Source organism: Ambystoma mexicanum, chromosome 2q (assembly GCF_040938575.1).
Source record: "Ambystoma mexicanum isolate Mex_15411 chromosome 2q, UKY_AmexF1_1, whole genome shotgun sequence".
In the NCBI taxonomy this organism is placed as follows: domain Eukaryota; kingdom Metazoa; phylum Chordata; class Amphibia; order Caudata; family Ambystomatidae; genus Ambystoma; species Ambystoma mexicanum.
The window spans coordinates 1,266,427,693-1,266,450,425 of NC_090924.1; the positions used below are offsets into that span (position 1 = coordinate 1,266,427,693).

General features: G+C 46.7%; 1 protein-coding gene across 5 annotated transcripts in view; it reads left to right on the forward strand.

The window, feature by feature from the left end:
* The window catches only part of SHROOM4 (shroom family member 4), a 678,783-nt gene that overhangs the window by 509,966 nt on the left and 146,084 nt on the right, over positions 1-22,733 (forward strand). For all 5 annotated transcript variants that reach the window (XM_069648657.1, XM_069648654.1, XM_069648655.1 and 2 more), the window contains one exon: positions 16,685-16,816. In XM_069648657.1, coding sequence (XP_069504758.1) covers positions 16,685-16,816 — 132 coding nt within the window. The remainder of the gene's footprint in view (positions 1-16,684; positions 16,817-22,733) is intronic.

Here is a 22,733-nt window from a genome sequence, read left to right on the forward strand (position 1 = left end):
AAAGGAAAAAGTACCGGATGAGCTTCCTACGCATCACATGGGACAACTTGACCACTCGTGCATCATTGCTGTCATTTGCCCTACCTTAAAATTAATTTTTCCAAAAATACAGAAACTACAAACGGCAGAAACCTTACGTGGAACAAATTGGTCTCCGTTTTTGCACTTGGTTGATGACGTCTACAGTGACACCGGCTTAGAATAATGAATGCCATCACTTAAAGACGTTGTTTCACATCCTTGAAGCTTAGAGGCCTGTTTAGAAGTTTGCACTCCCCTTCTGCTTTTTATTCTTCGTGTAGGTACCTCGCCACAGGCATTTCTCTGCTAGATGGTACTGGTGGTTATTCTAATGCGAGCTCCAGCGGATGGTGGATCTCATGTAGGTTTTGACATATGTTGTTTTTTGTGAAACCTAGTGGAGAACAAGCTATTGATATAGATACTGGTAGATGGTAAATGCACACACATATTCCAGCTTCCTGGTGATTTCATTATTCACATGTTTTTGCTTGTTTCTGGCATGTGATTTACTGAAACGCGGTGCATTCCTTGTGTGTCTTAGTTGCACAAGGTTGCCTTTTCTGACAGTGTAATGGAAAGAGTCCCAGATGTCCAGGACTGGACACAGCAGTGAGTGTTTTGCTATATGTTTAAGCCATTTTAAGGCTGTGCTCAGCAGGAGTTAAAACCCATCATCTTAGTCAATCCTTTATTTAGGTGCGTTCACTGTGATATTGTTTTGTAAGAGAACATGGTATGCCAATGCATTGTTTTACAATTCACAATTTTTTTAAATGTAATTCTTTTTTTTGGCATCAGCATCTTAATGTTATTGAAATGTGGCTACCAGCTGGACGCAGAGCATAAGCCTCATCCCCTGCCAGGCCTGGCTTTTTAGCCTAGAACACGGAATTCTGGTAAATGTAGTTTTGCTCTTTCCTTTAGAAGTGTAGGTCTACATGTCCTAACATAATGAGAGTTGCTGGCTAAAAGCAGGACGGTCCAAGGTTGCCATTTGTGCGTGGTTGGGACAGTCGCCGCATCCGTGAAAGCAGCCAGACTTGAGGATGGGTCAGCAGGATTGCTCGGATGTTCAAATCTGCGCTGCACTTCTCCCCAGTCCCCTTTTGGTCAACCCCCCTTTTCTAATGGGTCTGGTTTGCTTCTTCTACTTAATATTTTGTATTCGTTGTCTGCCCTTTGAAGCCAACTCTAGGCTTGTGGAGAACCCACATACTTTTGGAGACCTTAAAGTATGGGGGCAGGTGACCAGTCCAATACCATGGTAACTAAAGGCCTAGACATTTTTTCAGACCTGAACCTGACTCGCATGGTTTCTGGTTCCTCTAATTCCAAAGGAAGTCTGTGGGATTCATTTCCGGTCTCGGAACACTCTCTTGCAGCAGCTGCGCTCTTTAGCAGTGCCTGGCCATTTTGTCATTCATTCCATTTAAATGCATTTTCTCAGCAACTGGGAAGCAATCCCCTGCGGGTCGGACTTCCTCTCTTTGAAGAACTAGCTGACCTCGCGTCCCATCTTGATTACGTTTTGCCCCAAAAGTAGCAGCAGCACGTTCTTTCCCCGGCTGCGTGCCCCCGAGTCTCGAGCGTGGCGTTAGCGTGTTCCTTGAACGCAATTGGCCAGCGAGTACCACATCTTGCTATTTCCGGTCTAGTGCTTGCCCTTGGTCCTCCCCTCAGCTAAGAACTGAGAAGGCGTGTTATACAAGGACTTTGGCGCGTAGATGAGCGACCACTGTGACTTCACCTCTACAAATACGAAACGCGAATCGACAGTGCAAAGAAACAGCACTACACTACGTGTTTACACTACGGTGAGACTATTCAAAGAGCTCTATAGAATTGCGACAGGCTTCAGGAATTCCCCAGCCATCAACTTCCTGGCAAAATATTTTATTTTTAAATGGAGACTTTGCAGTAAACTCTTTCTCCTGTAACCCAGCTGTTTCCTCTTTCCTAGTGTCTACCAATACTGAAGCAATTTCTTTAACCTAGCCTCTATTTCCCCAAATTAGATGGCATTCAGTGCCAACATGAAGTGGCCAAGAGGAAGTGCCTTGGCTTTCCCTGAGATCCACTGCTCGCCAAACTTTGAACCATCTTTTGTTGTGTCCTTCTGTTGTAAATCTCTCAATAATCTGGATTAACAGCCCCTTGGACAAATTATGTACCCCAGAAGTCTTGGACTGCTGTGCTTGCAGTCCTAATAAAAAACACTGCTGTGCTTGCAGTCCTAATAAAAAACAATCAACCATGGCCTCACAAAATGATTTCCCATCGAAACGGCTGTAGCGTTCGGTTCTAAATCGGTTGCAGCCCTTTACTGAGGAGTCTGAGCAAATGGACGCCCTCCAAGCCGGCTTCAGGCCATGAAGGCCTGAACCCGCTTTGGTTGCTGCCTACAATTGAGTGTTTCAGTTGATTGGTATGGTGTCAGAGCCTCCACCCTTCTGGACTATAAGCAAGTCAAGCATAAGAAGATTGGAACAGGTAGGTATTAGTCTAACTGTGCTAAAATGGTCTACCTCTTTTTTGAGAGGGCATTTCCAATTCACATTCATGGCAGAGCAATATACAATTCATTGTGAAGTGCCCCAGCGCTCCACCACATCACCTATTCTATTTACCATCTACCTGAAACCAACCCTTGACAGGCTTAATGGGGTCATTTGGCCTGTCTGGTGTTTAAAAAAAAAAAATATTTTAACATTTTTATTTTCATTTTTTACTACACCAACACGCACACACCTTTTGTGCAGGTCTCAACCGCAGCTAATCAGATTACCCATAAGTGGATGTCAGAAAAAAAAATGGATAGATGTCTAACATGTGTCATCTACAACGAGAAAAGCGACCAGATTCCTTTTTGTTCTGGAACTCATGGATTCTGGGGAGGCGAGAGACTTTCCGGAAGAATTTTAAGGGGGAGGTGAGGATGTGCTGGACCTGACGGATGAAATGCAAAGAGCCAGAGGCATAGACACTTCCACTGAGCTAGACGTCTTACCAGCTGCCACCCCAGGTAAGCCTCAGGCCGCCTCCCAGTGCCTGATGGCGAAGGTGGCTGATATTCTGGGTCTCTCTGCTCCATCCAGGTCATGAGTTCAATACCAACACTGGGACATTCTGGACAATATCTCAAAGAAGGAAATGCTCCTGCCTTTTACTGTGGCTGTGGAGGCCGCCTGTATTTGAAGTGTGGGAAAAACCTGCATGTGTTTTCGTTAGTGGACAGGGACCTGGCGTGGAAGCACCATTCCACTCAGTCGGAACCAGCTTTCTTTTCCGCCCACAATTCATCTGAAAGCCTGGTGGTTCAGGGTACAGCTGCAAGCCTGAAGACCTCTCCCTTTCTGTCCCTTCCACCGGACACAGAAGAGTAAGAGGTTTGACACATGGGGCAAGAAGGTGCTTGTCAGGCAGTCTAGCACTGCGGGCCTGCAGTGAACCCCTATTGTGCCATGGCAAAATTCTCCTTCGGCCTATGGTCGTCAGTAGCCAATGCAGCGGAGTACGTCCCAGAGGGAGAGACGAGGAATGGGTTTCTCACCTTGGGCTCAGAAGGTAAGGAGGCGGTATAACAGACGCTGCAATCTGGATTGGCCACTAGCACGGTGGTCCGGCATGACTTTTGCCTACGAAAGTCAGGTTTTGCAGCTGATGTTCAGAAAAGACTGCTGGACATGCATGTCGAAGGGCAGAACCTTTCTGGTGCCAAGGCTGACAACTCCCTCCAGAAGGTCCAGTCATCTAAGGTGACTAAGTCTTTAGGGCTTGCAGTCCAGTAGCGTTTCACACAGTTCTCTTCTCGGGGATGAGGTTTTTGCCTCTTTTCTGCTTTTGCCAAAAAGGTGCCTTGGGCAACCTGTGAAGAGGCCATTGCAAGAGCTTCCTGAGAGGTAGAGGAAGGGGGTCCCCAGCAGGGAGGTGTTGCAGAAACCGCTTTTCCCACCGCTCCGCAGGGAGTCGAACCTCAGTGATGGGCTTCATCACTCATCACTTGGTGGGATGGAAACTTTCCTTGTTCAGCACAGAATGGCCGGAGACCACATCCAACGCTTGGGCCTTGCAGGTAATCAGTCAGGGTTATTGCCTGCCGTTTTTCCAGCGCCTACCAGACTACAGTGCCCTTGCCACCCTGTTTCATCTGGATCCCATCCTCCTAGAGGAAGTCCGTCGGCTTCAGACGGAAAGCGCGATCGTACTGGTTCCACGCTCAGAACGAGGTAGGGGGTGGTACCCCACATATTTTCTAGTGCCGAAAAGGCCGGAGGCTTGCGTCCTATTCTGGTTCTGCGGCTGCTGAACTTGTTCTTACACAAGACAAGTTCAAGATGGTTACTTTGGCCAAGATACTACAAGCCATCGAACTGTAGGACTGGTTGGTTTCCTAGGATCTTCAGGACTCCTACTTCCATGTGCTGAGTCATCTAAAGCACAGGAGTACCTAAGGTTCGTGGTGGGTCAACAGCTTTACCAGTACAAGGTCCTGCCATTCATCTTTTGTCGGCACCCATGGTTTCCGCACATGCACTCTTTTGCACAGTTTGTGCTTTTCTCTGAACTTCAGAAAGTCTCAGGTTCTGCCATCCCAGTCTATGATTTATTGGGGCACTCTTGGATACTGGCCTTTGCAGGGTTTTCCTTCCTGAGGATCGAGTAACGGACATCTTTCGGATGGTCAATGTCCTTCAACCACAGGAACAAGTCTGTGCCTGGCTTTCCTGTGCCTTCTGAGCCTAATGGCTTCCTACATCCTAGTGGTTGCAGAGGCAAGGCTGCAAAAGAGATTGCTTCAGTGGCTTCTAAATTGCCAATGGCCGCAGTTCTAAGGCCACGTGTCAGACTTTCTACAGGTATCGAGCCAAGTGGCCCAGGATCTCGCGTGGTGGGCCGTGTGGGACAACTTGCAGAGAGGCGCGTTGGTTCGTCAACCTTGGCCCCAGGTGATGGTGGTCAGACATTTCTGACTGGCTGGGGTGTTCATCTGTCAGACTTGACAGTGAGCGGACTGTGGTCCAGAGGCATAGAGAGGGTAGTGGCTGAGCGGGCAAGACACACCCAAAATCTGTAAATGCCGACTGTGAAAGCATCACCAAGCAGACAGACAACAGATTAAAGTTCGATCTATAAACCTTTACTCACTTGTAGCAGAATTAAAAATCAGAGGGTGGCTCGAGGGAAATCCCCTGTGCCAAAGAAACGGAGGAAGCCAGAAATGTGACAAATTACTGCTTTTATTAATTCAAAAGCCGGTATAGGCCCACATATTTCTACAGCGTCCCAATGCACTGTCAGTTAATTACAGGCCACTAGCAAGGTTTTATTCCACAGTTACATCACAATCATTAGGGGTGGTGTTGAGGCCCCCCTCAGCAAAATAAAAAGGCAGGATGGAAAAAGTTGTAACTTGCTCTACGATAAGGTGGGATTTCTCTACTTAAAGAAAACAAGGATAGTCTGTGTCAGTAAGTCCAAAATCAATGTCTCTGTGTCCAAAACCTATACTTGCCCTCACATTTAAATGTATACATTGTGTAGGGATGTCGGCATCAACATAAGAAGTGTTCAAATGAAAATTCAGAGCTTCTTCCAGCTCTTGGTTGTAAACCGATTTCCCTTCCCCAAGTTTAAGGTAGTTAACAAGGCACAGAGGCTCCCTTCCCCAAGAGTTCAAGTGTTTCAGTTTTCCCAAAACAATTCCTTGGGACACTTCCCAGGAGTTCTGATCTGGTCACCTTTCACCAGTTCATATACACAGTTCGTCCTTGACTTCAGATCACACAAGAGTTCCTTGCTATTCAAACACTAGCTTCTTTGTGGGTGCTTTCAGTGGCTTTCTCATAGACGGGTGCACTCAGTCTAGGCGCAGTTTTCGGAACTCACAGTCCACCCATTACAGGTCATGCAACCGATACACCATGGCTGTTCCCTTTGCACCAACACCTTGCCACTGCTTCAGCTTGACAGTGGTGCTTGATTCATTTACATATTGCATCCTTTTGATGTTGTATCATGGCTTGGTTTACCATCATGCACTTGTTGTACTTTTTTTTATAATCTCCTGGCTCTTGCCAATGCTTGTTTTCTCATATCATACAGTTCCTTGTTTCAGGAAGTTTCACAAACTTGCTTTCACCCAGATCGCTATTCAAAAGTGCTTTGTTTCGTTTTCATTTGAATCGGTATTAAAAATAAAATTTGCTTTCATTTAATCAGTGTTCATTGTTAGCTTTGCGTGCTCGCTTGCCATCGAGGTGTCCCCCCGGCTTGTTTGACACACCGGTCGGAGTTTACGGCCTTCCAGCATGGCATCCTACCGCCACAAGCTCTTTCTCTCTCTCTCTTGTGCTGCGCCTTGCTCAATCTCCCAGCGGCTCTCTGTGGCTTCTCCCACCCAGCAATGCTTCTCCGGCAGCTCGGGCCTCATAGGACCGCTTGTGTTGGTCACGCCGGTTCCCCTTTTGCAGTCCGCCACCGGACTTGCGTCCTTCAGTTTCGCTTCCTGCAGCATTCACACTGCATCCTCCAAAGGGTCTCGGGCGCTTCGCTTGAAATTCCCCCTTCCCAGAGAGGTCTGCTTTTGCCAAGCAGTCCATAGCCCTGCTTCCACAGCTCACTTGATTTTCACAATACTTCCTTCTTTTAACGTTTGTGCCAGGTTGATTGGTCCAAAAAGGACTAGACCGTCACTATTGAAACAGGAGTCTTGCATAAGTCTTGCCGGCATCCTCCTCACCCCAGTACCAAACTGGTGTTTCTTGGGGAATGTTTTAGGTGAAAAATAGGGAAAGGATTGAGGGAGTAAACGGGAAATGGGGGATACTATGTCTCACCTAAGGGTGTCTCATACTCACTCCCCAAGTCTCCTCCATCCATGTGATCCTCCCTCGCATCTCCACCCCAGAGTCAGGATCCAATAGTGATGGTTCCTCACGCCCCTCAGCAGAGCTGTGTGGGCATTCACAAATGTTAATGTCACTTTGGATGGCCCAACTACATTGGCTTCAGGCCCCACTTGTTTGACAATTCTGGCGTCGTCTCTGTTGTGGTCTCCCACATAGTCTTGGGAACACATCAATTTGCTGGAGCTGAGGGCGATCATGCTGGCTCTGCTTCCTCCCCCACCCCTCTGTGACGGACAACAGAGTGGCCATGCACTTCCTCAATAAGCAAGTGGTATGGGATTGTTGCCTCTGTGCAGAGAAGCAATGCGGCTGTGGTTCTGGGCTCTGAAGAGCAGTGTCTCTCTGACATTGGCTCATCTGGCCGGACGAGAGACTGTCGCAGCGAATCCCTTGAGACTTCAGCCTCCCATGAGTATAAAGAAGTTGTATAGGAGATCTTCTCTTTTTGGGGAATTCCTCAAGTTGACATCTTCACTTCCAGTGCCAACAGGCAGTGTGAGTTTTTCTGTTCCAGGGATTTCCTCATCAGGGAGCTTTGGGGGGACACTGACGGTCGATTGGAATTTCAACCTCCTTTATGCATTCCTGCCGATCCCTTCCCTTCCGCTGGTTCTCAGGAGATTTTGCCTGTTCGGAACCACAATGTTCCTGATCGCCCCAGACAGACCCTGGCGGACATTGTATCTGGAATTGCTGGACATTTCCATCTGCCCTCCCTGGCACCTTCTGAGGAGTGTGGACTTGCTCTGTCAATCGGAGGGGCAGGTCCTCCATCTGAACCTCAGCAGACTGAACCTCCATGCTCAGCTACTGAGAGGCTGAGATGCAAGGAATTGGACTCGATGTGGTCCTTTCAGCTCAGAGGCCCACTACAAAATCCATTAATGCCTGAAGGTGGTGTACCTTTTTGATTTGGTGCCGGGAGAGGGACCTGGATACTTTATCCTAGCCTCTGTCCCCTGTTTTGGATTTTGTACTTTCCTTGGCCCGAGCGATTTTGCAGATTGGCGCTGTGAAAGATAACCTTGCAGCTATTTATTTGTGTTCAAGAGGCCCCAGAACAGGGCTAGTTTTTCACATTCCTCACTGTTATGCAGTTCCTAAGGGGTTTGTGTAACCCATTTCCTTCCCGTCAGGGTTGCGATTCCGGCATGGGATTTTAATTTAGTTTAAACATTTCTTATGGGCGCTCTGTTTGAGCCCCTTTTAATCCTGTTCCATTAGATTGCTCACCCTTAAGGGGATTTTCCTGGCTGCCATTACCTCTGCAAGACCTCTGAGTGAGCTCCAGGCGTTGTCTGTTTTACCTCCCCATTATTATTTTTACCAGAGAGAGGGTGATATTGAGAGTGAGACCTTCCTTTTCTGCTGAAGGTGTTTTTGGATTTCGATATCCCCTTGAAGACCCATCTTTCTGTGTTTTTTCCTTCGTCTCATCCGTCCAAGCAGAGGAACGATTCCATCGGCTGGACCCGGTATGGGCCCTTAAGGTCTACGTCTCTAGTACTAGAGAGGCTGGTGCTCGTGCTGCCAGGGCTGTGACCAAACGGCCCCTGTCTCGGTGGATCCCTCTATGCTTCTCAGAATGCTATGATCTGTCTGGGAAGGATGTGCATGAGGGGGCTTGGAGCTCATTCTACCAGAGAAGTGGCTGCCACCTCTGCCCTGGACCTTTGCCAGGCAACTACGTGGGCATCACTGCAGACGTTCGCTAAGCATTGCTACTTTGATTCCCTTGATGGCCAGGATGCCCGTTTTGGTAGGTCGGTCCTTCAGAGTTTGCGGGTTCAGGTGGTGTCTTGTTGCCTCCTTCCTGCAGATTTACATACTGCTTTGGGGGTCTATCATAGATGAGGACTCCGTGGCATGAAAGAATCCATTAGAAGAAAAAATACTTACCTCTAGGTAATGTTCTTTCTGATGGATGTTCCTACCACGGGTGCCTCATCGCACTCCCGACCTGCGCTTCTTGCGGGAAGGTAGTACACCATTGGTTCTACAAGTCCCTCTGCTTCAGAATGTTAGGGGAAAAGGGTGGTACTGAGGTCATGTGGCGCTCTGCCGCTATATACATCATATCGGGCACGTGCGTGGAGAGGCGTCGGATGGAGCCGACATGGTCCCGCGCGGCGCCCCCTGGCTGCAGAAAAGTTTCCAGAGAACAAAGCTGTGCTGGGCTAGTATATCGTAAATGAGGAATATGTGGCAGGTACATCCTTCAGAAAGAACATTACGGAGAAGTAATTTATTCTTTTTACTAAGATAATTTTCTCTCATGTGAATAATGCACATCAGATCCAGGTGGTTATTTCCCTGATTATCTGGCACCCGGCCTATGCTAATGGCATGTTTCTAGGCACTATTAAATGCATAATCCAGAAGCATCAGAAAATACAACTGATACTAACATATCTTGCCTCTGGTGAAACTTCTTCCATTGGAAAAGCATGTCCCCTGCATAATGCTCAAAGGGTCTTTGCATTCGTGAAACCAACCTTAATCACCCTCAGAGACCCCTTGGACTTTGCAAACAAAACCTGCCAGTTGCCCCCAATGCAGCCTTTTTCAGAATAGGTGAAAGTTGTTCTTACGGCACTTTTAATTTTTAAGAGATATTGACTGGTTTTACGTTCAGAAAAACTCTGAAAACTTGGCTGTTCGCATGTTACCATGAAAATATTTGAGGGTACAGAAGTTTGAGAAGCATTTGTTTGGACCCAACCTCTGTTTGGTGTCCCCTTTCAGTGCCACGAGGCTGTGCTGCTCCTGACTCTAAGCTACATAACACGAGTGGGAAAAGTAATGCTGTGTTAAAACCATGTTCACTCCCACCACCCGGGCTACGTCTTTCCTACTGCATGTGGTGGAACGCCAGCCACGCCACGCCACATTCTCTCTCATACATGCACATGCAGCATTCCAGCTTCACCTCTGATCTCAAGTACTCCAGGCTACCTTGCATCCATCCATAACATGAAGCACACCTCCCTTCCTTACGGAACACACCTCACCACACAATTCTTCAGAACCTGAGTGCTCCTGGCTTTGCTGCCTCTAAATCACTTGACTGAAATAATGACATTTGTCTTATTTAGGTTTCACTGCTCAGTGTTTTAGTTTTTTTGTGGCCAGCAGTTAGCTGCTTATACATACATACATGCATGGGTGGGGTGGGGTAAAACCCACCTACCTGAAATGGGGATGGAGGGGGGCACTGGATGGTAAGCAGATATGGTACTACACCTGGGACACTACACGACTTTACAACTGGCTGCGGCGTCACAACAAACCTGGATGTGCCAAACACAAAGCTATTTACTCTACCCTGGCCCCATAGATGGGTGTACTAAGCAACCGTGTCCAGAAAGCCTTGTGACACATCCAACTCAAATTAATGATATCAGGGTGGTGTTTGATCAGATGTTCTAACAGCAGATAATCAGTCCCCACGGTAGTGTCTACCCATCAAAAGGATAAAGGAAGTGGTTATGAGGTTACCCATTGTTTTTATACCCCTGTTTTTTTCAATCTCAAAATGTTTTATTTTTTAATGGTCACCCTTTTAGAATTCAGAGCTGAAGCAAAATGCCAAACTTTCTCTAAAGGCCTTTTATTCAATGTTGTATTGTTTATTAATTTATTTGTGAAGAATATTGTGCACTGAAAAATGTGTGTGGTAAATATTCTGCAAAGAAATCACTGGGGTTATAACCCATTTCATAGACGAGCTAAATAGGCAGGACTTGTTACCTGTCCTGGTGATGTGTCCCAGTTTGCCATTTGCTGCTGTAAGAACACTCCTGCTCTGGCTGTGACCAGTACTTCTTCTAGTTATTTGATTTACTATTTGCCGGCTCTTTCAACCACTTTCTGGTATATGATATATAACGAGCCTATACCCAAATGTTTCACGGTGCGAAGAATTTAGTTTTAGGGCCTCAGACGTTATAGGTCTCTAAAAATTCAGTTTATAGCCTGTTATTACAGCCACCCGAAGTGCTGTGCACCACCGGCTCAAGAAAATACTGGTTGCTTTGCCTGTGACGAATATAGAGCGTTGTAGAATTAGGCTACATGAAACCATAGAATAGTGAAGAACCCCACCACCAGAGTATTTACATCTGGTGGGGTAGGCAATCCACCATCCCATGTAAACCTTTCCTACGGGTCCTGATGAAGGATAATGTTGAGGTAGCCGAAACATGCACGACGACTGACCTCAAATCCATTGCAGAAGTACAAAATGCGACTCCGCAAGCATGAAACATGTTGCTTAACTTATACATATGTATATGAATGTACAATTGATTTATGTATTAAAGTATTATTTCATAATGATTTATACTTTTCTTGAATATAAAGTGTGTACATGGATGTGTATTGTTGTGTAAATTATGGTGAAACATGAAATTTCAGGTTTGAGCGACTACAAATCACCCCAATAAAAGCCCCGACCAGCTACATGCAAAAAAGATCTCCCGAGTCCTGTATCATTTCATTTGAACAATTGATGTCGCAACTAATATGCATTTGAGATGAACTTAAAAATAATGTTTATTTTGTAATAAAATACGCCCCTCATGTGTCCCGCCTGCACGCCTGACCCGCCCATGCCGGGCGCGACGCGGCACCACAGCGAGGCTGAGCCTCGATCCGGCCCTTAATTTGCTTCCTGCATCCGCCGGCAGGCGGATGCGCCGGCCTTGTACGAAGGCCGTACAAAGGCCCTGTTGGAGCCCAGGACCCCCTTCTTGATCGACCTCCGACGAGGGAAGAGGGCAGGAGCCCCCCTCCTCTCCTGCAGCCACAAGCAGGATCAGCAGGCAGCACTCGGAGCAAGTGCAGCCCTTCCGCACTACACGGCCTGCCTGACCGTGTCCCGCCTGCACGCCTGACCCGCCCATGCCGGGCGCGACGCGGCACCACAGCGAGGCTGAGCCTCGATCCGGCCCTTAATTTGCTTCCTGCATCCGCCGGCAGGCGGATGCGCCGGCCTTGTACGAAGGCCGTACAAAGGCCCTGTTTTGCCCCTGTTTAGCGCATGTGAGCGCAACACCTAATCCACATTCCCACCAAAGACTCTGCTGCACTGGGGAACCCAGTATAGAGCCTATACTGCTCTTAGATAGAAGGCCTCCTGACAGACCCACTGAAAGGGCCTATTCCAACCGTGGGACAGCCTCTGCGATACCAAGGAGAAAACAGTACTTTCTACTTGCACTTTCTGGACTCAACCCAATGTGAGTAAAGCATAACACCCTTAGTTGCTTAGTCTACCTCACGTTCCGCATGTGAATGTCTACTGCCTACTGCTAGTATATACACACAACTTGGAGATTTTACTCTTGCTAACCATTTGTTACTCATGTGCATCAGCCTATTGCTACTGTTCTCGTGCAACATATCGCGCCCTGCCTACTAGTGCCGCTGTAATCATGTTGTATCCTTTGGCGCTCATTGACTACAGTAATTGTGTTGTGCCCTTTGGTCGCTCATTGACTACAGTAATTGTGTTGTGCCCTTTGGTCGCTCACTGACCACAGTAATTGTGTTGTGCCCTTTGGTCGCTCACTGACCACAGTAATTGTGTTGTGCCCTTTGGTCGCTCATTGACTACAGTAATTGTGTTGTGCCCTTTGGTCGCTCACTGACCACAGTAATTGTGTTGTGCCCCTGATCGCTCATTGTCCACAGTAATTGTGTTGCCAACGGTCATATATTCACCACACTGCCATCTGTACGAGCCCTATGATTACTGTAACTTAACACTATGTGCCTGACCCCATTCTCTAGATAACAGCATAGCAGACTTAGCAGTTACTCTGCCTGCACTACACCAACTAAACTCTAGCCATCTACCCAGATACGGGACGCTCACACACTACACAATGCTCCTTATACTAACCTACCTAGTATACCTGGCCGCCTCACTCGCCCCATGGGAACATCTCACCATGTCGCCTCTTATAGCAACTACAATACAACATTCCACTACACAATATAACATAGCTGACAGAAACCTAAGATTACGAGCAAGACTACCCAGAATCTTTGATCCGCTCATCAAATACGAAACTAACACTACTCGAACCAAAAAGGTTCCCACTCACAAACCATTCACCCATAACCACGTTAAGCTTAACAACTACCAAACCAATAAAGAAACAACTGCCACTCCCAATGCTGCAGAAAATACTGCTACACATCGTAACCGCACACCTAAACTCAAAGGAGCCTTAATAAACGCTAGATCCTTAGTCGCCCACGCCATAGAAATATCGGAAGTTATCCTGACAGAAGACTACGACTTCCTAGCAATCACAGAAACTTGGCTGCATGAGGCATCAGGCCCAGCACTATCCCTAGCTGTGCCCAATAATTACACTATCCTCAGATCGGATAGGTGCGGAGCTCGAGGTGGAGGACTAGCCATCATCGTCAAAACTAAACTCCAGATGAGACTCACCCCCTCACCAATCATTGAATCCTGTGAGATAATGTCCACCAAGACACCTACAGCTAACTCACAAACCCTTAACATTCACTTGATATACAGACCTCCAGGTCCAATCAAGAACTTCATAGAAGACTTAACTACCATCCTATCAGAAAACCTTAAAGATACTACTCAATCAATATTATTAGGCGACCTTAATATTGGCTTTAATGATATCAACGACTTACAAGCCACAGCAGCCTCCAACACACTAACAGAACTGGGCTACACACAAAGAGTGCTTGAGCCCACCCATACCAAAGGGAGAACCCTTGATTGGATTGCTGACCACAACTGCAATATAGACACTCTCACCATCTCACCCCAAATCTGGTCAGACCACCATCTAATCTCATTCTCCTTGGACACTGCCACCCCTAAACTGCAACAACCATGTGCACCTCCTGCACTTACCAGAAACAAAAAAAACATGACATTAGACAAACTACTCCCCGGCATCATGCCCACTTTGGACGCTCTACCTGACAGCCTCAACCCTAATAGCCTAGTGGAAGAATTTAACAATATCATGAACATAACTCTTGACAACATCGCACCACTCAAGCTCAGAAATAGCAAGCCAAAGAACCACTTGAACAACTGGTTCACCCCTCTCTTAAAAAATCTGAGATTAGAAAAAAGGAAATGGGAAAATACATGGAAAATTAACCCCAGCCCAGAAAATAAACTGAAATTAGCTAAAATCTCTTCTCATTACAAAAAAGAAATCATCTTAGCTAAACAAGAGACCTACAATAACAGAATCACACAAGCCAAATCAAGTACTAAAGAACTGTTCGCCATACTCAGAGAACTGGAAAACCCAATAACACCTCAAGACAACTGTCTTAAAGATAAAAAGTGGTGCTCCGAAATCCAGCAAGCCCTCTCTAACAAAGTCCGAAACCTCCAAAAGAAAATAGAACTAAAACGTGAGACCCTAGCACCCAATAGATTACCGCCTATCAAGACACTTCCTAACTCCAAACCCACTACGCAATTCCACTTCTCCAAAGTCTCCATACTAGAAGTAGAGAAAGTAATACTCGGTCTAAAACCGTCCAACTGCAAAGGAGACTCATGTCCAGCACAACTCATCAAAGATGCCGCACGAGATCTAGCACCATTTATCACCAAGTTAATTAATGCCTCCTTTACCACAGGCATTATCCCCAGTAACTTAAAAGAGTCCTGGGTGCTCCCACTCTTAAAAAAGGCTACTCTAGACCCCACCATACCCACTAATTATAGACCTATTACTACGGTACCATTCCTTCTGAAGATACTGGATAAGGTGGCATATATACAAATCCAGAGTTTCCTGGAACAAAATCAACTACTAGGCTCCCGACAATCTGGCTTCCGCCCTCTTCACGGCACAGAAACTGCATTGATTGACCTGAAAGCCCAAATAGACAAAGTAAGAGATTCTGGTAAACCAGCACTCCTCCTACTACTAGACCTATCGGCCGCTTTTGATTTAGTGGACCATAAAATCCTATGTAACCACCTAGATTCAGCAGCACACTTCTCCACTGAGGCTATAGCATGGATACAATCCTTCCTCAGTGATCGCACCATGAGGGTTTTCTCACCTATAGCAGCTGCAGACCCCATCCCTATTACCTGCGGTGTGCCACAGGGATCATGCGTTTCACCAACGCTATATAACATATTCACTAAGCCCCTGTTTGATGATTTGGACCTTCTGGGTATCACGTATACCAACTACGCTGACGATACCCAGATCCTCCTCCCACTCACAGGGGTTTACGAAAAAGATCTAGCAATGGTGAACAAAATATACAGCATCGTTCAGGCATGGATGGCAACCCATGGCCTATGCCTGAACGATGATAAAACTGAGCTTCTTATCCTAGGCACCGCACCCCTCATCAAAAAACTAAGCACAAACTACTCTTCCTTTATCATAGATGGGAACTGCATACAAGTTGCCAAAGAAGTTAAAACATTAGGGATATACCTTGATTCTACCCTATCATTTTCCAAACAGGTAAACTCCCTAGCTTCCTCGACAGCCTACACATGTAAGCTCATTAGAGCAGGAAAACAATTCCTTTCCCAGCACAGCTGTCTAACATTAGCCAGAGCCCTCATCATTTCTAAACTTGATTATTGTAACGCACTGTACATAGGAGCCAATAAATCTATCATAAACAAAATACAGATACAGCAAAACAAGGCCCTCCGAGCGGCATTGAACGTCCCCAGGAGAGAACACATTACAGCAATAAGAAGGAAACACAAATGGCTCTCCACCCTCGAGAAAATCAGACTCAAAACTGCATCTCTCACATACAAATCCCTACACAACAAAGCCCCACAATACCTTAAGGACAGATTCACCAGAACACACCCCACAAGACAAACCAGACTTGCTTACACCAATCGCCTACAAGTACCACGCTTTAAACTGACCACCATAGGCGGAGCTAGCTTCCCAGTCAAAGCTGCTCAACTGTGGAACGAATTACCCACTACTGCGAGGCTAGAACACTCCTTCTCCAAATTCAGGCAAATTGTAATTAACTGGCTAACGACAGCAACTGCCAATTGAAAAACTTGCACCTGTAACTGGTAATTTCTGTAACCGCTAATGTCTGTAACTTGTAACTGTAACCTGTAACTTATGCTCTAAGCTGTATATATTCTTACTTTTGCGCCCTTATACTCCAGGGTCTGGTGCGCACAATAAATTCCAAACAAACAAACAAACAAACAAACATCCATGTGTGTATGGAAGCCACCACCTCTCCACAGCGCGGGGTAAGATGTGGCATCATTGCCTTGGCAAATGAGGGTTTGAGTGGGGCTTGGCTACTGCCAAAGAACCGGAAGAGGGCACTCTCTTGGGAAAATCTCTGTGCAGTCAGCTGAAAAATATCTCAGTGGGAAATTAAAACCAGCAAGAGGGGTTACCACACCTGTCTCTGTTGGTTGTAAATAGAGGTGTGGAATTGGGGAAAGAGTGAGGTGGGGGAGTTGCTTATTTCTCATGTGGCGGTGATTATGCCTGTTACTGCATTGCCGGGGCCCAGCTCTACTGGGCGTGTCCCTATTGCACCACCCCAGTGATGTCATGGTTAAAAACATGGGTGTCTGGAGCTCGCCGCGTCCACTGATTAAAGAATGCTTTTTCCCCCCCGTCCAGTGTTGACAAAGGGAAGCCCTGGGGGAAGTGATGTTGGAGCCAGTCCCTTGCGCTGACTTCCGTTTCCATTCTTCTCTTTGGCAGGAGGAATGTCCCCGTCATAAGGCCTCACTCATGGCACCTGGCCAAGCTGTCGGAGGTCCGCCCTGAAGCGGGCAACATGCACTTTCCCCCAGACACCTTCAGCTTGTCGTGGCACTCGGGGTGCGAAACCAGGTGAGTACTCCTCCTTTCTGGGCATGGAGGGAGCCCCGCCGTCTGGCTTGAATAGCAGATGGGGGTGGGGGGTATGGTTTGAAACAATGTTACTGCTACGTTTTCCCCTCCATGTCTGTTCTGGTCAGGCTGCATAACAATTCACGGTAACCACCAGTGGACACAATGGCTAGCCTCAAAGAAGCAAGCAAGGGAGGGAGGTTTCCTGCTACGTTAAGTTGAGCAAGAAATCCATTGTTTATATCATTACCAAGTCACCCTGTCGCAGACCTGGGCTTCAACCTGGAGAAATAAGACGGCGTACAGTAGGACAGCATCGTACGTAGATAATCATAAGCATTGAGTCTTGGGCCATTGTCTACACCAGGGGTGTTGCTAGGTCTGGAAAAGATCCGGGGCTATGCACGTTTTGGGACTGTCAGGACTGGGGGCTAGCTAGTCTTTTTGGTTTTAACCCCTGAGCTTCTATCTGGGGCTACAACCAAAAGAGCTGGGGCTAGAGCCCCCTCAGCCCCTCCCCTAGCAATGCCTCTGGTCTACACCCAAGACCTCGAAGCTTGACTGGAGTTCCCCATCCTGGCTTCTGACCACCCTGGAAGTCTTGGTTTTCATTAGGCCCAGAAAGATGATCTTTCTGCTCTGCAAAGCCCTGTAATCAAGTGATTGGCTGCTTTCAGCTTGTAGGTGGGACTTCCTGCATGAAGGGTATGAGCAAAGCCCCAAAAGAGGCTGCGCCCACTCACATCAGCAGCCACGCACCGTACGCTTGGCCCACAGTAGAGACTGGACTAACTATTGGTGGGTTGTAGGCAGCCCCTTTCGGCATGTTTCTTTTGAAAATCTCTATGCAGGAAATTTAAGATGGCAGCCATTTGTAACGAACAATGTTTACATAAACCGGAATTGGAACAGACATTTGTCTGGTCTCAATCGGATCCAGATTCAGGGACTACAGTGGCACCAATGGTTTCCACGCTCTTTTCACGTGCAGGGTAGTTCAGTGAGTCGCGCACTCGCCACCGACATCTATGTTCAACCTGAAAGACACAAGTTTGAATCCCAGCAAGGCCAATTCAGCCCCTTGACTCTCCGAGTACTATAAATTGAGTGAGACTTTTTGGTTAACTTATGCACTACACAGCACGTGTTAGTGTAGTGCTGCAGTTAGAAGTGTGAGGAAACGCTATTCGTGTGCACCGCCAGTGCTTGAGGAAATCTTCTCTAAACCAACGTCCGTTACAAATGAGCCTATGCATTTATTTCAGATAATTGTTAGTGCAAAGTCCCGAAGTATTTGTACAGTGCTTTTGAGATCAATAATCTTTCATTTTGAATAGGACACACATAGTTAATATTGATGAATGGGCGAGTCCCATTGCTGGGGGGGCTCTACATACCCCTTGCAAAGTAAGTAATGCCTTTAAGCAGATGGTCGTGGAGAAGCCGCTTGCAACAGTGAATGGGAACAGCACAAGATTTGTATTAAATTAATTACATTTAATTCATGAACATATTTACAGCTGTGCAATCTAGTGGTGGCGGTGGGTGGAGTTTGGGAGATGGCTCTGTGAGGTTCCGGGGCATCCTCCTCGGAGCGAAGGTGGTTCTTCTGGGAAATCCTGTATCCGGGCACTTTTGGAGTGTCCTTCATGTCTGGGGTAGCGCACTCCAGCACTGAGGAGCTTTAGTGAAGGTGCAAAAGTGGCAGGGGGGGGGCAGTAGAAAATGCGGTTGGCGTAGAGGGCTTGGGAGCACAGAATGCAAGTTGGTGACTAGCATGCAATTTATCCTTTGCTGTGCCACGCGGACTGGCTGAGCCCATGGGTGTATGCCACCCGAGTGCACAGGGCTTCTCATGCCAAGATTTGCAGACCAAAACGCCCATTTTGGGAGGAAGATTACTTGGTTGAGGCAGTGGCAAAACATCCAAATAGTAAAAACGTCTTGCTGGCAAAGATGGGGGTAGCAGTGGTGCAAGATACTGAAGAAGGTCACAACACCAGTGAACAAGTATTAAATAGCTTTGAAAGCCCATACATAATCTCGTGTTACAGGAGGGTTAGCTCAGCGAGGTCAGCCCTTGCGTCAAACATCCGTGTGAAACTCGTGCTCAGAGGTTCATATCCCATCAGCAGTGTACAGCCCCCTCTCCTTTCAGGGTTTATACATGGAGTGCCATTGGAATGATTGATAATAGCTCCTATGATTACAGCCTTTGCAGGAGTGAGGGGAAGAAATGCGCCATGAAGCACAATATGAAGATGTTCTAGTCAGGGCTCTAGATCAGATTTGTTAGTGGGAATATATCACTCCTTATTTTTTTCTAGTTGGCAGCAAAAAAATGTTTTGACTAGTAACAAAGTTATTCCCAATACTAATGGAGATATTTTACAAGTGAGTAAACCTATTTAACTGTAAACTGGTCTTGTTTTGTACTCCAGACTTCTGTTCTTCAGAGAGCTGTTGGTCTGTGCTTTCTGATTAAATACTTCTAAGATTGTACCTTGGCAGCCGAGGCACAATGCCTGCTGCAGAGGCACATGAAATAGGTTGTATCTCTGTACCATCCGTCATGGCATCACCGATAACGTCAAAGCACAGCAAGTCCCAGTTACCCAGGGCTGACCACAATGTTCAACAGAAAGGTGTCATCCCAATCAGTCTGTTTATTAGAGGGCCCGAACATCGGACTGTACCACTCTGAAATAGAACACCAACATACATGATATGAGATCATGTGCGTCAAGCCATGAACTGCTTAATAACTACGGGTTGGAGCAAGATGAGAATATTGTGCAGTACGGTGGTCAGTCAAAATGTCGAAATAAAAGTCGAATGACAAAAATGTCGAAAAATAATATCGGAAAAAAAAGTCGAATGTATTTTTTTATGTTTTATTTGGGTTTGGTAAGTTAAAAAAAAAAGGGGTAAAATAAAATAAAAAATAGAAAAAAAGGAGGGTTGGTGGGGGAACCCACCCATTTTAAAAAAAACGTATTGAAAAAGAAATTCGACTTTTTTTTTCTACATTTTTTTTTCAACATTTTGACTTTTTTTTGTACCAAAACCCATCACCAGTTTACCAGCTGTGCCCATGCCAGGCGGGCATCCGCATTCCTGTAGACATGGCAAGTTATAACTGATCTAAAGAAGATCCAACAGCGTGATGGCCATAGGCCCATTTTTGGCTTCGAAACATTTGAGATGCATTCATGCCTTACAATGTTTGCAAGTTCCATTCACTGGGGACTGGGGTTTTCTGTGTCACGATGTGAACATTTCTGGGGAAGTGTGGAAAAGAAACCCACCTGCTGTGCCCCCCCTTAGACACTCTGACTTGGGTGACCCGGCAGAAGGCATGCGAAGAGCTGCGCAGTCCATTGAGATGTTCTATTAAAGATCTTTGGCACTTCCCCTCTCCCTTTCCCCCTTGCACTTCCCCCCTTTCCCCTCTACCCTTGCACTTGCGTGATCTGAATGACACCTGGCCTAGTAGGATCGTGGTCTGTCTCCCTTTGTTTCCCCTCCCTTGCCTCGTCGCGCCTTGAAACACTTGTGTATAGGCGCGTTACAAATGCCATATCATATCTCATATCTGCGGAGCCGGTGGTTTCGTTTGAGCACCATCGAGATGGAGCGACTGTCCACAGGCAACACTTAACAAAAGGGTGGAACTTTAATAAAGTGCTACTAGTACTCCACCGAAGTGGGCAGCAAAACACTGTCCAGACCAAATAAAAACAGAAGTAGCGTCCGTATCAAGGTGTTACCTTTAGTGTTTTGCTCATTTGGCAGTGGCATCGGCTTTAATAGTTTTTGCCTTAGATGCTATTAAAGTAAAAGAAATAATACATAACTACAGATGCTAATCCGGTGGTGGAACCTTGGGCTCGAAATGGTGGGACACCGCAGTCCAAGAAGCCCTCAATGGAGTTCCACACGCAGAAGATGTATGTGGGTTTCTAAGGAAGTTTTCTCTCTTGACTTCACAATGCGCATCCCTTCATTTTCATATGGAACTACGGCTCTTGAGAGGACAAAGACTAAGATTTCTGCTGTTGCCAATGTTCTGAGATATGTTCTTGTGAGTGACTTCAAATCCAGCATGATCCCAAAAGGTGGACTAAGGGGACAGGACTTCTTCACAGTACCTTTTTAAGCCTTGTGTTTATTGCTCAACCATGCCAAGCCAGGATGCTAGTCATTTGGTCTGCAGTTGAGCCAATGCCGAGACGTTTAAGTCCATGTGATCCTACTAGCAGTTGCCGTTGAGTTGCTTCAAAGGTGCAGGCTCCTGAAGGGTCGAGTTGGCATGTATTGGAGACAAGACACTGGCTTCCAACGGTTCAAGGCAGTGGTTGCAGTGAGAATATGTTGCTGGGTTGATGTGCAAGATTGGTGAGGTTGATGGTTTCCAGCAGTCAAGTTGACAGTCTAGATAGTTGCTCCAATGAATTTGAGCCTGTTAACGGCTTGAGACGAGCTAGAGCGCTTTAATTTGTCAAGCTGACCACTGAATGCCTCGAAGTGCAGAAAGTAGTTGAACGTTGCATAAAACCGCAAAAGCAACACTGGACATCCTATGGTAGCTTTAATGGCATCAAGCATGGTCAATCCGGCGTGAAGACCTCTCAATTCAACAGAACGAGGTTCTGGTTGCAGTGCCAGCTCCAATTAGCAGGGAGCTCTTGGTCCACAGTAGGTCACCCCACTGTTCCCTGGTGATGGCTAGGGGGACACAGCCCACCACTGCTATGGGTGGATTCTGTCTTCACCACCCTGACAGAGGATCTCGGGATGGAGTGTATCCCCAAAAGAGGTCCAGTAAAACCTTCTTGTTCTTCTGAGAATCCAGAGATGAATTAAAGAAGCAGATTCTCCTTACTAAGGCAAAATGTCAGTGGATTGGGCCAAAGCAAGACCTCTGTAAGGGTTCCAATCTGTTCTGTTTTAGCGAGTGCCCTTTGCATTCTGACATCATACCCAGAGTGCATTGGCCCGCAGAATATGGTAGGGACTGGAAGTACCAGAGAGCCCTAACAAAAACCAAGATGGTGAAACCCCTCTCTCTGGTCACCCCTCCCTACTGGCTACCCTAACTCTGCTCCTTCCCATCCTTGCTGACCTAAAAGGGACTCCAGTGGTCAGCACCCTGGTGCCAGTGTTGCCATTTGTCAGGGTTACCTTTTGGAAGTGTTGATTCCCAGTAGATGTCCTGGTGAGGGTTCCTGTGCTCTGAGAGGGATGGTGTTGCCTTTCCTGAGAGCAGATCAAAAGGCAGCAGACTGGTCTATCTGTTTCCATAGCTGATATCTGGGGCAGTAGCCAGGCACACATACACATCAATCTTGTTCTAGCTGGACCCTGCTCATAGAGCAGACCTTATTGTGATATCACTTGCATGATCCGAATGTCACAAGGCCTAGCAGGACCATTATTGTTATCTTTCTTCCTTGTCCCCCCATCTTTTCTGTTTGTTTGTGGTGCCTTGAAACACCATTTGGTGTATAGGAGCCTTACAAATAACCAATACATAAATAAATAAAATATCAAGTTTCTGTGGCTGTATTGTATGCTCCGAGTACTCAACATGTCCTATCCATGCATGGCCTCTGTTAACAGGTTTACAAGCCTCCAGACTGACTAAGGCATACAATTAAGTTTGGAAATGGAGGTGCAGACGATCACAAAGCCGTCTATGCCTGCCGTCTCTTTTTTTCCAGTAGCTGTCAGGAATGTACATGTGACCTTTGAACATGCCCTGTGCCACTACAGGGCTGGTGCCAAGGGTCTGTCTCAGGAAAAGGCATATGGGGGCAATATCATTTTTGCATGGAGCATTTATGAAAGTGTGAGGGGTCTGATTAACAGACCTCCCTTTGAGAGAAACCGAATTACCAGCATCATTATATTTTAA